Source organism: Salvelinus namaycush, unplaced genomic scaffold, assembly GCF_016432855.1.
Source record: "Salvelinus namaycush isolate Seneca unplaced genomic scaffold, SaNama_1.0 Scaffold614, whole genome shotgun sequence".
Lineage (NCBI taxonomy): Eukaryota > Metazoa > Chordata > Actinopteri > Salmoniformes > Salmonidae > Salvelinus > Salvelinus namaycush.
The window spans coordinates 23,635-38,186 of record NW_024061325.1 but is presented as its reverse complement, the minus strand read 5'-3'; the positions used below and the strand labels follow the sequence as shown (position 1 = coordinate 38,186).

The following is a 14,552-nucleotide window of genomic DNA, read 5'->3' as shown; positions in this document are numbered from 1 at the left end:
TGCCTCTTCCCCTCTCTTCCCCTCTCCCTCTGTTTCTGCCACTGCCTGGCTACCACTCTGCTGCCTCTTCCCCTCTCTTCCCCTCTCCCTCTGTTTCTGCCACTGCCTGGCTACCACTCTGCTGCCTCTTCCCCTCTCTTCCCCTCTCCCTCTGTTTCTGCAACTGCCTGGCTACCACTCTGCTGCCTCTTCCCCTCTCCCTCTGTTTCTGCCACTGCCTGGCTACCACTCTGCTGCCTCTTCCCCTCTCCCTCTGTTTCTGCCACTGCCTGGCTACCACTCTGCTGCCTCTTCCCCTCTCTTCCCCTCTCCCTCTGTTTCTGCCACTGCCTGGCTACCACTCTGCTGCCTCTTCCCCTCTCTTCCCCTCTCCCTCTGTTTCTGCCAGCTTCTCTTCCTCTCTACCACCCAAACCTCCCTCCCTGCTCCACTCTCCTTGTTTCTCTCTCTCTCTCCCCTCTCCCCCTCCTCCTCCTCCTCCTCCTCCTCCTCATCCCCTCCCTCCGTCTGTTGCTGCCCGACTTGCTCCTGACTTGTCCTCCCTCCCTCTGTATTCCACGCTACCTTGCCTCTCTCCGTCTCGGTTGTTCCCTTTCTTTTTCTCTGCTCTCTATATTCAGTGGTGCAACATGAGGCAGTCTGTGGCTATCTGTCTGTTTGGACTCTCAGCTCTGCTCCACGGTGAGTGACTTTCATTCCCTCTCTCTCTGTGTGTGTTTGTGTTTGTGTGTATGTGTGTGTGTGTATTTGTTGTGTGTGTTTGTGTGTCTGTGTCTGCAGGTATGTGTCTGTCCGTGAACGTACAGTGTGTGTGTGTGTGTGTGTGTGCGTGCGTGCGTGCGTGCGTGCGTGCGTGCGTGCGTGCGTGCGTGCGTGCGTGCGTGCGTGCGTGCGTGCGTGCGTGTGTGTGTGTGTGTGTGTGAGAGAGAGAGAGAGAGAGAGAGAGAGAGAGAGAGAGAGAGAGAGAGATCACTGTATGCATAGTGTCACTGCAGTGACAGTGAATTTACACAACTTTCTATAGACAGGGACACAGAGTTTGTATGTCTGGGTGCACGGCCATTGATATATGAGATAACTCAACCGCACAGTTCCAGCTGTATAGCAGAGAGAGAAGAGAGGAGAGGGAGAGGAACAGAGAGGGAGGAGAGAAGAGAGGAGAGGGAGAGGAACAGACAGAGAGGGAGGAGAGAAGAGAGGAGAGGGAGAGGAACAGAGAGAGAAGAGAGGAGAGGGAGAGGAACAGAGAGAGAAGAGAGGAGAGAGGAGAGGGAGAGGAACAGAGAGAGAAGAGAGGAGAGGGAGAGGAACAGAGAGAGAAGAGAGGAGAGGGAGAGGAACAGAGAGAGAAGAGATGAGAGGGAGAGGAACAGAGAGAGAAGAGAGGAGAGGGAGAGGGAGAGGAACAGAGAGAGAAGAGAGGAGAGGGAGAGGAACAGAGAGAGAAGAGAGGAGAGGGAGAGGAACAGAGAGAGAAGAGATGAGAGGGAGAGGAACAGAGAGGGAGGAGAGAAGAGGAGCAGGAATAAAGAGAGACAAGGGAGAGGAACAGAGAGGGAGGAGAGAAGAGGAGCAGGAATAAAGAGAGACAAGGGAGAGGAACAGAGAGGGAGGAGAGAAGAGGAGCAGGAATAAAGAGAGACAAGGGAGAGGAACAGAGAGGGAGGAGAGAAGAGGAGCAGGAATAAAGAGAGACAAGGGAGAGGAACAGAGAGGGAGGAGAGAAGAGGAGCAGGAATAAAGAGAGACAAGGGAGAGGAATGATCACAGAGCTTACAGGTTAGGATGCTGTTCATCACAGTTGTAGAATCCAACCCTCCTGTCTGTTTTAATCCGTTGTTGGTTGATCTGTTCCTCTCTGCACCAGCAGCAGTGTCTTAGATGACTAACTGTATATTGATATGGGCATCTCCATGCCCCATGTAAAGCTCATAATGGGGAGCACATCAAAAGCTAATAGTCAATACTTTTGAGAACATACAGTGCCTTCAGAAAGTATTCAGACCCCTTGGCTATTTCCACATTTTGTTACGTTACAGGCTTATTCGAAAATGGATTAAATAAATAAAATGTAACGGCGTTCCTCCTCCTCTTCATCCGAAAAGGAGGAGTAGTGATTCGACCAAACTGCAGCGTTGTAGTTCGACATATTATTTATTAAACAAAACAGAAAACACGACGAACACGAAACACTTGAGAATTTACAAAATAACAAACGCAGTCAACAGACCTGGACACGAACTTACATATAACGTGAAGAACGCAATAACAGGAAAACTGACTACATAAAACGAACGAACAAACAAAACCGAAAACAGTCCCGTGTGGCGTAACATACACTTACACAGACACAGGAGACAACCACCCACAAACAAACAGTGTGAAAACACCTACCTTAATATGACTCTCAATCAGAGGAAATGAAAACCACCTGCCTCTAATTGAGAGCCATATCAGGTCACCCTTTAAACCAACATAGAAACAGAAAACATAGACTGCCCACCCAAACTCACGTCCTGACCAACTAACACATACAAAACTAACAGAAAACAGGTCAGGAACGTGACATAACCCCCCCCTCAAGGTGCGAACTCCGGGCGCACCAGCACAAAGTCTAGGGGAGGGTCTGGGTGGGCATCTGACCACGGTGGTGGCTCAGGCTCTGGGCGAGGTCCCCACCCCACCATAGTCAATCCCAGCTTACGTCTCCCCCTTAGAATGACCACCCTCATCTTACACCCACTTAATTTAAATGTTAACCTTAAGATAAGGGGCAGCACCAGGACAAGGGGCAGCACCGGGATAGAGAGATAGCTCAAGACCGAGAGGTAGGTCAGGATAGAGAGGTAGCTCAGGATAGAGGGGCAACTCCGGACTGAAGGGCAGCTCCGGACAGAGAGACAGCTCTGGACTGAGGGACAGTTCTGGATCAATGACAGCTCTGGGCTGAGGGGCAGCTCATGACTGGCTGACGGCTCTGGACGCTCATGGCTAGCTGACGGCTCTGGACGCTCATGGCTAGCTGACGGCTCTGGACGCTCATGGCTGGCTGACGGCTCTGGACGCTCATGGCTGGCTGACGGCTCTGGACGCTCATGGCTCGCTGGCGGCTCTGGCAGATCCTGTCTGGTTGGCGGCTCTGGCAGATCCTGTCTGGTTGGCGGCTCTGGCAGATCCTGTCTGGTTGGCGGCTCTGGCAGATCCTGTCTGGTTGGCGGCTCTGGCAGATCCTGTCTGGTTGGCGGCTCTGGCAGATCCTGACTGACGAATGGCTCTAGCGGCTCCTGACTGACTAACGGCTCTGACGGCTCGGGACAGACGGGCGGCTCTAATGGCTCGGGACAGACGGATGGCTCAGACGGCGCTGGGGAGACGGATGGCTCAGACGGCGCTGGGGAGACGGATGGCTCAGACGGCGCTGGGGAGACGGATGGCTCAGATGGCGCTGAGGAGACGGATGGCTCAGATGGCGCTGCGGAGACGGATGGCTCAGATGGCGCTGCGGAGACGGATGGCTCTGGCTGATCCTGTCTGGCGGAAGGCTTTGGCTGCTCCTGTCTGGCGGAAGGCTCTAGCGGCTCCTGTCTGGCGGAAGGCTCTAGTGGCTCCTGTCTGGCGGAAGGCTCTGTAGGCTCATGGCAGACGGGCGGCTTTGCAGGCTCATGGCAGACGGGCGGCTTTGAAGGCTCAATACAGACGGGCAGTTCATGCGGCGCTTGGCAGACGGACAGTTCAGGCGCCGTTGGGCAGACGGCAGACTCTGGCCGGCTGAGACGCACTGTAGGCCTGGTGCGTGGTGCCGGAACTGGAGGCACCGGACTGGAGACACGCACTTCAAGCCTAGTGCGGGGAGCAGGGACAGGGCACACTGACCTCTCGAAGCGCACTATAGGCCTGGTGCGTGGTACCGGCACTGGTGGCACCGGGCTGAGTGCACGCACATCAGGACGAGTACGGGGAGAAGGAACAGTGCGTACAGGGCTCTGGAGACGCACAGGAGGCTTAGTGCGTGGTGCCGGAACTGGAGGCACTGGGCTGGAGACACGCACCATAGGGAGAGTGCGTGGAGGAGGAACAGGGCTCTGGAAACGCACTGGAAGCCTGGTGCGTGGAGTAGGCACTGGTGGTACTGGGCTGGGGCGGGGAGGTGGCGCCGGAAATACCGGACCGTGCAGGCGTACTGGCTCCCTTGAGCATTGAGCCTGCCCAACCTTACCTGGTTGAATGCTCCCCGTCGCCCGACCAGTGCGGGGAGGTGGAATAACCCGCACCGGGCTATGTAGGCGAACCGGGGACACCATGCATAAGGCTGGTGCCATGTAAGCCGGCCCAAGGAGACGTACTGGTGGCCAGATATGTAGAGCCGGCTTCATGACATCCGGCTCAACGCTCAATCTAGCCCTACCAGTGCGGGGAGGTGGAATAACCCGCACCGGGCTATGCACACGTACAGGAGACACCGTGCGCTCTACTGCGTAACACGGTGTCTGCCCGTACTCCCGCTCTCCACGGTTAGCCTGAGAAGTGGGCGCAGGTCTCCTACCTGCCCTTGGCCCACTACCTCTTAGCCCCCCCCCAAGAAATTTTTGGGGTTTCTTCTCGGGCTTCCTCGCTAGCCACGTACCTTCATATCTCCGGTTCCCTTGTCCGGTTGCCTCTGCTCTCCTCAGTGCCTCCAGCTGTTCCCATGGGAGGCGATCCCTTCCAGCCAGGATCTCCTCCCATGTGTAGCAACCCTTGCCGTTTAATACGTCCTCCCATGTCCATTCCTGTTTCGTGTTCCACTGCTCGAACTTATGCTGCTTGGTTCTGGATTGGTGGGTGGTTCTGTAACGGCGTTCCTCCTCCTCTTCATCCGAAAAGGAGGAGTAGTGATTCGACCAAACTGCAGCGTTGTAGTTCGACATATTATTTATTAAACAAAACAGAAAACACGACGAACACAAAACACTTGAGAATTTACAAAATAACAAACGCAGTCAACAGACCTGGACACGAACTTACATATAACGTGAAGAACGCAATAACAGGAAAACTGACTACATAAAACGAACGAACAAACAAAACCGAAAACAGTCCCGTGTGGCGTAACATACACTTACACAGACACAGGAGACAACCACCCACAAACAAACAGTGTGAAAACACCTACCTTAATATGACTCTCAATCAGAGGAAATGAAAACCACCTGCCTCTAATTGAGAGCCATATCAGGTCACCCTTTAAACCAACATAGAAACAGAAAACATAGACTGCCCACCCAAACTCACGTCCTGACCAACTAACACATACAAAACTAACAGAAAACAGGTCAGGAACGTGACATAAAAATACTCAACAATCTGCAAAAAACAATATCCCATAATGACAAAGCAAAAACAGTTTTCGCAAATGTATAAAACATTTCCATAAGTATTCAGACCCTTTGCTATGAGACTCAGGTGAGCTCAGGTGCATCCTGTTTCCATTGATCATACTTGAGATGTTTCTACAACTTGATTGGAGTCCACCTGTAGTAAATGCAATTGATTGGACCTGATTTGTTAAGGCACACACCTGTCTATATAAGGTCACACAGTTGACAGTGCATGTCAGAGCAAAAACCAAGCCATGAGGTCAAAGTTATTGTCCATAGAGCTCTGAGACAGGATTGTGTTGAGGCACAGATCTGGGGAAGGGTACCAAAACATTTCTGCAGCATTGAAGGTCCCCAAGACCACAGTGGCCTCCATCATTCTTAAATGGAAGAAGTTTGGAATCACCAAGACTCTTCCTAGAGTTGGCCACCCGGCCAAAATGAGCAATCGGGGGAGAAGAGCCTTGGTCAGGGAGGTGACCAAGAATCTGATGGTCACTCTGACAAAGCTCCAAAGTCCCTATGTGGAGATGGGAGAACCTTCCAGAAGGACAACCATCTCTGCAGCACTCCACCAATCAGGCCTTTATGGTAGAGTGGCCAGACTGAAGCCACTCCTCAGTAAAAGGTACATGACAGCCCACTTGGAGTTTGCCAAAAGGCACCTAAAGAACTCTCAGACCATGAGAAACAATATTCTCTGGTCTGATGAAACCAAGATTGAATTGTTTGGCCTGAATGCCAAGCATCATGTCTGGATGAAACCTGACACCATCCCTACGGTGAAGCATGTTGCTGGCAGCATCATGCTGTGGGGATGTTTTTCAGCGGCAGGGACTGAGAGACTAGTCAGAATGGAGGGAAAGATGAACAGAGCAAATCCTCACCACCATAAGCACAGAGCCAAGACAATGCAGGAGTGGCTTCAGGACAAGTCTCTGAATGTCCTTGAGTGGCCCAGCCAGAGCCCGGACTTGAACCTGATCGAACATCTCTGGAGAGACCAGAAAATAGCTGTGCTGCGATGCTCCCCATCCAACCTGACAGAGTTTGAGAGGATCTGCAGAAACTCCCCAAATACAGGTGTGCCAAGCTTGAAGCGTCATACCCAAGAAGAATAGAGGCTGTAATCGCTGCCAAAGGTGCTCCAACAAAGTGCTGAGTAAAGGGTCTGAAAACTTATGTAAACGTGAAATTTCCAACTTTTTTTTTTGCCTGTTTTTGCTTTGTCATTATTGGGAGTTGTGTATAGCTTGATGAGGGGGAAAAAATTATTTAATCAATTTTAGAATAAGGCTGTAACATAACAAAATGTGGAAAAAGTCAAGGGGTCTGAATACTTTCCAAATGCACTGTATACTGTACTGTATGTGGGCCTACAATCTCTTGTTAGACATTGCTACCGAATTTCATCAACTGCACAGATACATTAAGTCTGATACAGTTGTGAAACAGGAATGAGTGAAGTCAGTCCACGATGGAGCTGCTAGAAGTGAGGTTCCTGGTCTTCCTGTCTGTCTGTCTGTCTGTCTGTCTGTCTGTCTGTCTGTCTGTCTGTCTGTCTGTCTGTCTGTCTGTCTGTCTGTCTGTCTGTCTGTCTGTCTGTCTGTCTGTCTGTCTGTCTGTCTGTCTGTCTGTCTGTCCTCCTGTCTGTCTGTCTGTCTGTCTGTCTGTCTGTCTGTCTGTCTGTCTGTCTGTCTGTCTGTCTGTCTGTCTGTCTGTCTGTCCTCCTGTCTGTCTGTCTGTCTGTCTGTCTGTCTGTCTGTCTGTCTGTCTGTCCTCCTGTCTGTCTGTCTGTCTGTCTGTCTGTCTGTCTGTCTGTCTGTCTGTCTGTCTGTCTGTCTGTCTGTCTGTCTGTCTGTCTGTCTGTCTGTCTGTCTGTCTGTCTGTCTGTCTGTCTGTCTGTCTGTCTGTCTGTGTGGAGTGTGTTAGTGTTTAATGTGTTGCTATTTGAAGGACTCAAGCAGACGTTTTAACGGCCACAGAAAAGACTCTTGTCAGTTACTGATTGAGTCACTTAACAATTAACGGGCCTGTCTGGATACTTTCTCCCTGTCTTCACTCTCTCTCCACTTAATTCTCCTATTTCTCTCTCTCTTTCTCCCTCTCTTCACTCTCTCTCCACTTAATTCTCCTATTTCTCCCTCTCTTTCTCCCTCTCTTCACTCTCTCTCCACTTAATTCTCCTATTTCTCCCTCTCTTTCTCCCTCTCTTCACTCTCTCTCCACTTAATTCTCCTATTTCTCCCTCTCTTTCTCCCTCTCTTCACTCTCTCCTCTTGATTCTCCTCTTTCACGTCCCCGCCCCCGCCCCCTGCCTCCTCCAGTCATCTATAAATCTCTGTACTCGTTTTCAAAGCAGCTTCGTTTAAAACGATTTGAAACCGTTCCATTCAGATGATCTCTTCTTTTTTTGGTGTATTTCTTCTCATCATGTTTTTATTATTCTCACTCGCTTCTGGATTAATATTTTCTTCTCCTACAGCTCATCTCTTCCCCGTTTTAGATATTCTTCATCTATCAGTGCATTCACATCTTTCACTTTCCTCCTTTTCTATATATTTCTCTCTCATTTTCTTTCTGTCTTCTTGAATGTTTTCTATATATTTCTCTCATTTTCCTTCTGTCTGCAGGAATGTAGCTGTCTCTTTGTAACTGTCCATTCTGTCTGCAGGAATGTAGCTGTCTCTTTGTAACTGTCCATTCTGTCTGCAGGAATGTAGCTGTCTCTTTGTAACTGTCCATTCTGTCTGCAGGAATGTAGCTGTCTCTTTGTAACTGTCCATTCTGTCTGCAGGAATGTAGCTGTCTCTTTGTAACTGTCCATTCTGTCTGCAGGAATGTAGCTGTCTCTTTGTAACTGTCCATTTTGTCTCCTCTGTCTTCCTATTTTTTCCCTCTCGTCATTGCCCTCTCTCTCTCCCACTCTCCTCCCTCATCCTCATCCCTTTCCCTCCTTTCTACTCCTTATCCCCCTCCCCCTCTCTCTCCCTCCCCCTCTCTCAGTGTCTGAGCAGGGTCCCCACCAGCGTAATCTATTGAGGGAGCTACTGAGGGAATATAACCGTATGGAGAGACCTGTTGCCAACGACTCTCTACCACTCACTGTCCGATTCTCCTACACTCTCTTACAAGTCATGAATGTGGTACGCTACCATGTTCTCTTACACACACATTCATATAAACACACACGCACGCACGCACGCACGCACGCACACACACACACACACACACACACTAATTTAACTGTCTTCATCTTATTCCAGGATGAGAAAAACCAGATCCTCACCACTAATGCCTGGCTTCAGATGGTGAGGATGACCCTGCATGTGTGTCCATGCCCGCTAGTGTGTGTGTGTGTGTGCGTGTGGCTCCCTGGCTGCGTTTAGACAGGCTGCACAATTGTGATATTTCTTTCACTTATTGGTATTTTGCTCTGAAAAAGATCTGATGTGAAAAGATCTGATGTGATTGTGGAAAAATATACCAATTAGTGGAAAAATATCAGAATTGGTCTGCCTGTGTAAACACAGCCTCTGTAACCTTAATCATTTATTGACTGGATTTGTATAGCAATGGTTTGACCACTACCTTCAGTGGAACCAGTCAGAGTACCCAGGAGTGAAAACCCTTCGCTTCACTACTGACCAGGTCTGGATACCTGATATACTACTGTACAACAGGTGTGTAGGACACACACACACACACACACACACACACACACACACACACACACACACACACACACACACACACACACACACACACACACACACACACACACACACACACACACACACACACACACTGATCTTGCTGATCTTTCTTTTTTGTCCTTCTCAGTGCCCATGATAAGTTTGATGCCACCTTTAAGAGCTATGTGCTGGTCAACTCCAGTGGATTCTGTGAGTACCTACCTCCAGGTAAGACTACAGATCAACCTTTCTCTCTTTTTATTCTTCCCTGACCTTCCCCTCTCTCTCTCATGCACTTCTCTCTCAATGTCTGTTTCATCTTCTCCCTTCTCTCACTCCCTCTCTCCTACTCTCTCACCTTCCCCTCTCTCATTTTAGGGATATTCACTCATAGTTTCACATAGACATACCGGTAATGCACTTCTCTCTCAGTGTCTGTTTCATCTTCTCCCTTCTCTCACTCCCTCTCTCCTACTCTCTCACCTTCCCCCTCTCTGTCCCAGGTATTTTCAGCAGTGCGTGTAATGTTGACGTGCGTTGGTTTCCATTTGACATCCAACGGTGTGAGCTGAAGTTTGGCTCGTGGACGTTTGACGGCTGGCTGCTGGACCTCCAGATGCAGGAGGCTGACCTGTCAGGATACATGTCCAATGGAGAGTGGGACCTGCTGGGTGAGAGAGCTCTGTCTGCCCCCGACCCAGGTTGTCCCTCCTCCTTTACCCCCCCTCTCTTCTTTTCCATCCCTCTTGTATCTCTCTCTCATTTTCTAATCTCTCACTCCCTCTTTCCTCCCCCCTCTTGTAGGTGTACCAGGTGATCGTCATGAGATATTTTATGAGTGCTGTACAGAGCCCTACTCTGATGTGACCTTTGTTGTGACCCTACGGCGGAGAACTCTGTTCTACGCTCTCAACCTCCTCGTCCCCTGTGTTCTCATCTCCTCCTTGACACTGCTGTTGTTCATACTGCCAGCCCGATCGGGGGAGAAGATCGGTCTGGGTGAGGAGAGGGGGAGGAGGATAAGAGGGGGAAAATGGGAGAGGGGGAGATGGAGGACAGGGGGAGGGAGGGTAAAAGGGAGGGTAAAAGGGAGCGGGGATGGAGACAGGAGAGATGTGGCGGTGAAAAGGGGAGGGCTGAGGCGCTCTCTCCCTCTCTTTCTCTCTCCTTTCCTCTCTTTTCTCCATACCTGACCTCTCTCTTTTACTGTTTCTGTCAGTAATTCTGCAGTGTTCCAAGAAAAACTCTATTAAATGTTTACGATCATAAAGACAGAGAGCAGAGGGGAGCGACAGAGATGGAGGGAGAGAAGGGGGGTGGGGAGGTGAGGGACAGTGATAGAGGGAGAGAAGGGGGCGGGGAGGTAAGGGACCGTGATAGAGGGAGAGAAGAGGGGTGGGGAGGTGAGGGACAGTGATAGAGGGAGAGAAGGGGGCGGGGAGGTAAGGGACAGTGATAGAGGGAGAGAAGGGGGCGGGGAGGTGAGGGACAGTGATAGAGGGAGAGAAGAGGGGTGGGGAGGTAAGGGACAGTGATAGAGGGAGAGAAGAGGGCGGGGAGGTGAGGGACAGTGATAGAGGGAGAGAAGAGGGGTGGGGAGGTAAGGGACAGTGATAGAGGGAGAGAAGAGGGGTGGGGAGGTAAGGGACAGTGATAGAGGGAGAGAGGGGGGGGGGGAGGTAAGGGACAGTGATAGAGGGAGAGAAGAGGGGTGGGGAGGTAAGGGACAGTGATAGAGAGAGAGAAGGGGGCGGGGAGGTGAGGGACAGTGATAGAGGGAGAGAAGAGGGGTGGGGAGGTAAGGGACAGTGATAGAGGGAGAGAAGAGGGGTGGGGAGGTAAGGGACAGTGATAGAGGGAGAGAAGGGGGCGGGGAGGTAAGGGACAGTGATAGAGGGAGGGAAGAGGGGTGGGGAGGTGAGGGACAGTGATAGAGGGAGAGAAGAGGGTGGGGAGGTAAGGGACAGTGATAGAGGGAGAGAAGAGGGGTGGGGAGCAGAGTGGAGCAGAGGGACAGAGATGGGGAGAGAGAAGGATGTGTGGGGTGAGTAGGCAGAGAGATGGAGAATTGTATTACACACAAATATTGCTGTATTTCCCAGTGTAATAATATCCTTTTCCCCATCTCTCTCTCCAGGCATAACAATTCTTCTCTCTCTGACTGTCTTCATGTTGCTGGTGGCTGAGATTATGCCAGCTACCTCAGACTCCATACCACTGATAGGTCAGTAACTGTGTGTGTGTATGCGTGGTATGCGTACGCATTTAACTAGCCTGCTAATATATACAGTGACTTCGGAAAGTATTTAGACCCCTTGAACTTTTCCACATTTTGTTAGGTTACAGCCTTATTATAAAATGTATGAAATAGTTTTTTCCCCCTCATCAATTTACATACAATATCCCATAATGACAAAGCAAAAACAGGTTTTTAGAAATGTTTGCTAATTTATAAATATCAAATTTACATAAGTATTCAGATCCTTTCCTCAGTACTTTGTTGGAGCACCTTTGGCAGCGATTACAGAATTGAGTCTTGGGTATGACGTTACAAGCTTGGCACAGCTGTATTTGGGGAGTTTCTCCCATTCTTCTCTGCAGATCCTCTCAAGCTCTGTCAGGTTGGATGGGGAGCGTTGCTGCACAGCTATTTTCAGGTATCTTCAGAGATGTTCGATCGGGTTCAAGTCCGGGCTCTGGCTGGGCCACTCAAGGACATTCAGAGACTTGTCCTGAAGCCACTCCTGATTGCTCGCACCTGTGGACTTATGAAGGCTTCCTGGCAGAGTGCAGCCCTGACCCTGTTGGTGCTGCCCCCTGGGGATGGAGTGTGGAAGTGGTAGTGGTAGGGTCTAATCATGCTCCTAAGACCTAATCTAAGGAACCTATTCCATTACAGTGTGTATAATACTGTGTCTCCATCCTAGGTCAGTATTTTGTGAGCACCATGGTTACCGTAGGGATGTCAGTGGTGGCGACTGTAGTTGTACTTCAGTACCATCACCACGACCCCAACTGTGGAGACATGCCTCAATGGGTGAGGCTCTCTGTCTGTCTACTGATTCTGAAGTGTGTCTGTGACTGTCTGTGTGTGTTCCTCTCATATATGTGAATGTCTGGACCTTGTGTGCGTCCTGTCCTTTTCTATCAGGTGCAGTTTGTTCTGCTGCATGACATTACCAGGTTCCTCTTATCTATGTGTGTGTCCTCTCCCTATCTCTGTTTCTTCTGCCACAATGGGTCTCTGGGTCCTCTTGCCTACTCTCTCTCTGTGTGTGTTTCTCAGGTTGAGTTGGTTCTACTCCAGTGGGTTCCCTGGTTTCTGAGGATGAAGCGTCCAGGAGAGTGGGGTGAGCTCACACCCCACCACAGCCCCTCCAACCCCCAGACCAAGACCTGCTTCTCTCCCCCTACCACCACCACCCCAGCCCCCTCCACCCTCCCCCAGAGCCTCACCTCTCTGCAGGCCAGTCTAAGCCAGCTCAGCCAGCCCCTACCACACCCACCATCCAACCCAAACCTCCAGCCTAATATCCACCCTAACCCCAATCTCCCCTCCACCCCCCACCCTCAGCCCAATGGACACCGGCCCTACATTGGCTTCCAGAGTCCTCCTGAACCAGACCCTGCTGTCACCTGGAGAGGAGGAGGAGGAAGGGGTTCTGACAACCCAATCCTCCACCACCACCCACCCTCCTCCACAATGTTCGGCAGCCCCCCTCCACAACCCCCCACATCTCTGGACCCTGACCCCTCAGGCTCCAGCTGTGTGGAGGATGGGGCTGGAGCAGTCGGAGCAGGTACATGCCATGCCCAGGCCGGGGTGTTCCAGGCTGGGGTAGTGGAGGCCCAGCTTCAGGCCCTGCTGGAGGAGGTGCAGTTCCTGGCCAATCGTTTCCGTGAGCAGGACCGCAGGGTGAGCGTGGCGGAGAAGTGGCAGTTTGCAGCGGCGGTCATCGACCGGCTGTGTCTGGTGGGGTTCAGTGTGTTCAACATCATCTGTACCATCACCATCCTCATGGCCGCACCCAACTTTGTGGAGGCCGCCTCCAAGGACTTCTTCTGAGAAGGAGAGAGGGGGAAGAGGAGAGAGGAGAAGAGGAGAGAGGGGGAAGAGGAGAGAGGGGGAAGTGGAGAGAGGGGGAAGTGGAGAGAGGGGGAATAGGAGAGAGGGGGAATAGGAGGGAGGAGAAGAGAGGAGAGAGGGGGAAGAGGAGAGAGGGGGAAGAGGAGAGAGGGGGAAGAGGAGAGAGGGGGAAGTGGAGAGAGGGGGAATAGGAGAGAGGGGGAAGAGGAGAGAGGGGGAAGAGGAGGGAGGGGGAAGAGGAGGGAGGAGAAGAGAGGGGGAAGAGGAGAGAGGGGGAAGAGGGGAGAGGGGGAAGAGGAGAGAGGAGAGAGGGGGAAGAGGAGAGAGGGGAGAGAGGAGAGAGGGGGAAGAGGAGAGAGGGGGAAGAGGAGAGAGGAGAAGAGGAGAGAGGGGAGAGAGGGGGAAGTGGAGAGAGGGGGAAGGGGGAAGAGGAGAGAGGGGGAAGAGGAGAGAGGGGGATGAGGAGGGAGGGGGAAGAGGAGAGAGGGGGAAGAGGAGGGAGGGGGAAGAGGAGGGAGGAGAAGAGAGGAGAGAGGGGGAAGAGGAGGGAGAAGAGGGGAGAGGGGGCAGAGGAGGGGGGAGAGGACCATTGCTATCTTAATGGACCATGGCTGTACAGACTTACCATGTGGAACTGGACAGTCACTTGAGTTGCTTGTCACATCATGTTACAAAAAGTGAACTTGTGATTCTACATGGTGGAACTGTTTTAAATACTGCTGTTCATCTGAACTTTGTGGCTATGGATAAGAGTGTCACCTTAACGATTAAAACGTCAGTATAAATCACATATAGATATGTGGCCTGCCCAAATTCAAAGTGCTTACTGTGCATTTCTTCTGTCTTCTGGGTCTTCATGCCCAGTTTGGCTAATGGAGGGAGTTATGTCCAATCCTTCACTGATGATGATGTTATTGTCCTTTGGCCATGTGTTAATGAATGTGATATGATGGTGGGAATTGGACAGAGTGGTCCAAGCTCAAACTGGGCTGACCACACACAGACGTGAATTATTCACAAAAAACATGTTCATTTTGGCACCAGATTCTGGCAAGAGAAACTTTCTCTGTTCCCTCTCTCTCGCTCACTGTCACTTTCTAATAATACTTTTAATAAAGAAAACATAACTGGTTGTTAACTGTCTGGAGGAACTACAATAGGTGTCAGTCTACGTTTTGCATCTCAAAATAAATAATCTTATTTTCTATGTCTTTTCTGGACGGTCTCCCTCCGATCGAAGAGTAGGTAACAGGGACGCAGAGGGAGAGGTGGAGGAAGGGAGAGATGCAGAGAGGGAGAGGTGGAGGAAGGGAGAGATGCAGAGACAGAGAGAGAGGCAGAGGCAGAGGGAGATATGGGATAGAGATAGGCAGAGAGATTGAGTGATGCATTGTGAGATAGGGAGAGGACGAG

At 51.1% G+C, this 14,552-nt stretch overlaps 1 protein-coding gene across 1 annotated transcript; it reads left to right on the top strand.

The window, feature by feature from the left end:
• Window positions 1-629: 629 nt before the first annotated feature.
• LOC120042114 (neuronal acetylcholine receptor subunit alpha-7-like) lies at window positions 630-13,118 on the top strand. Its single transcript, XM_038986973.1, has 11 exons — window positions 630-681; window positions 8,364-8,503; window positions 8,624-8,668; window positions 8,931-9,040; window positions 9,201-9,280; window positions 9,556-9,723; window positions 9,857-10,051; window positions 11,190-11,276; window positions 11,980-12,089; window positions 12,339-12,542; window positions 12,618-13,118. The coding sequence occupies exons 1-11, from the start codon at window positions 630-632 to the stop codon at window positions 13,116-13,118; spliced, it is 1,692 nt and encodes a 563-aa protein (XP_038842901.1).
• The last annotated feature ends 1,434 nt before the right edge of the window (window positions 13,119-14,552 follow it).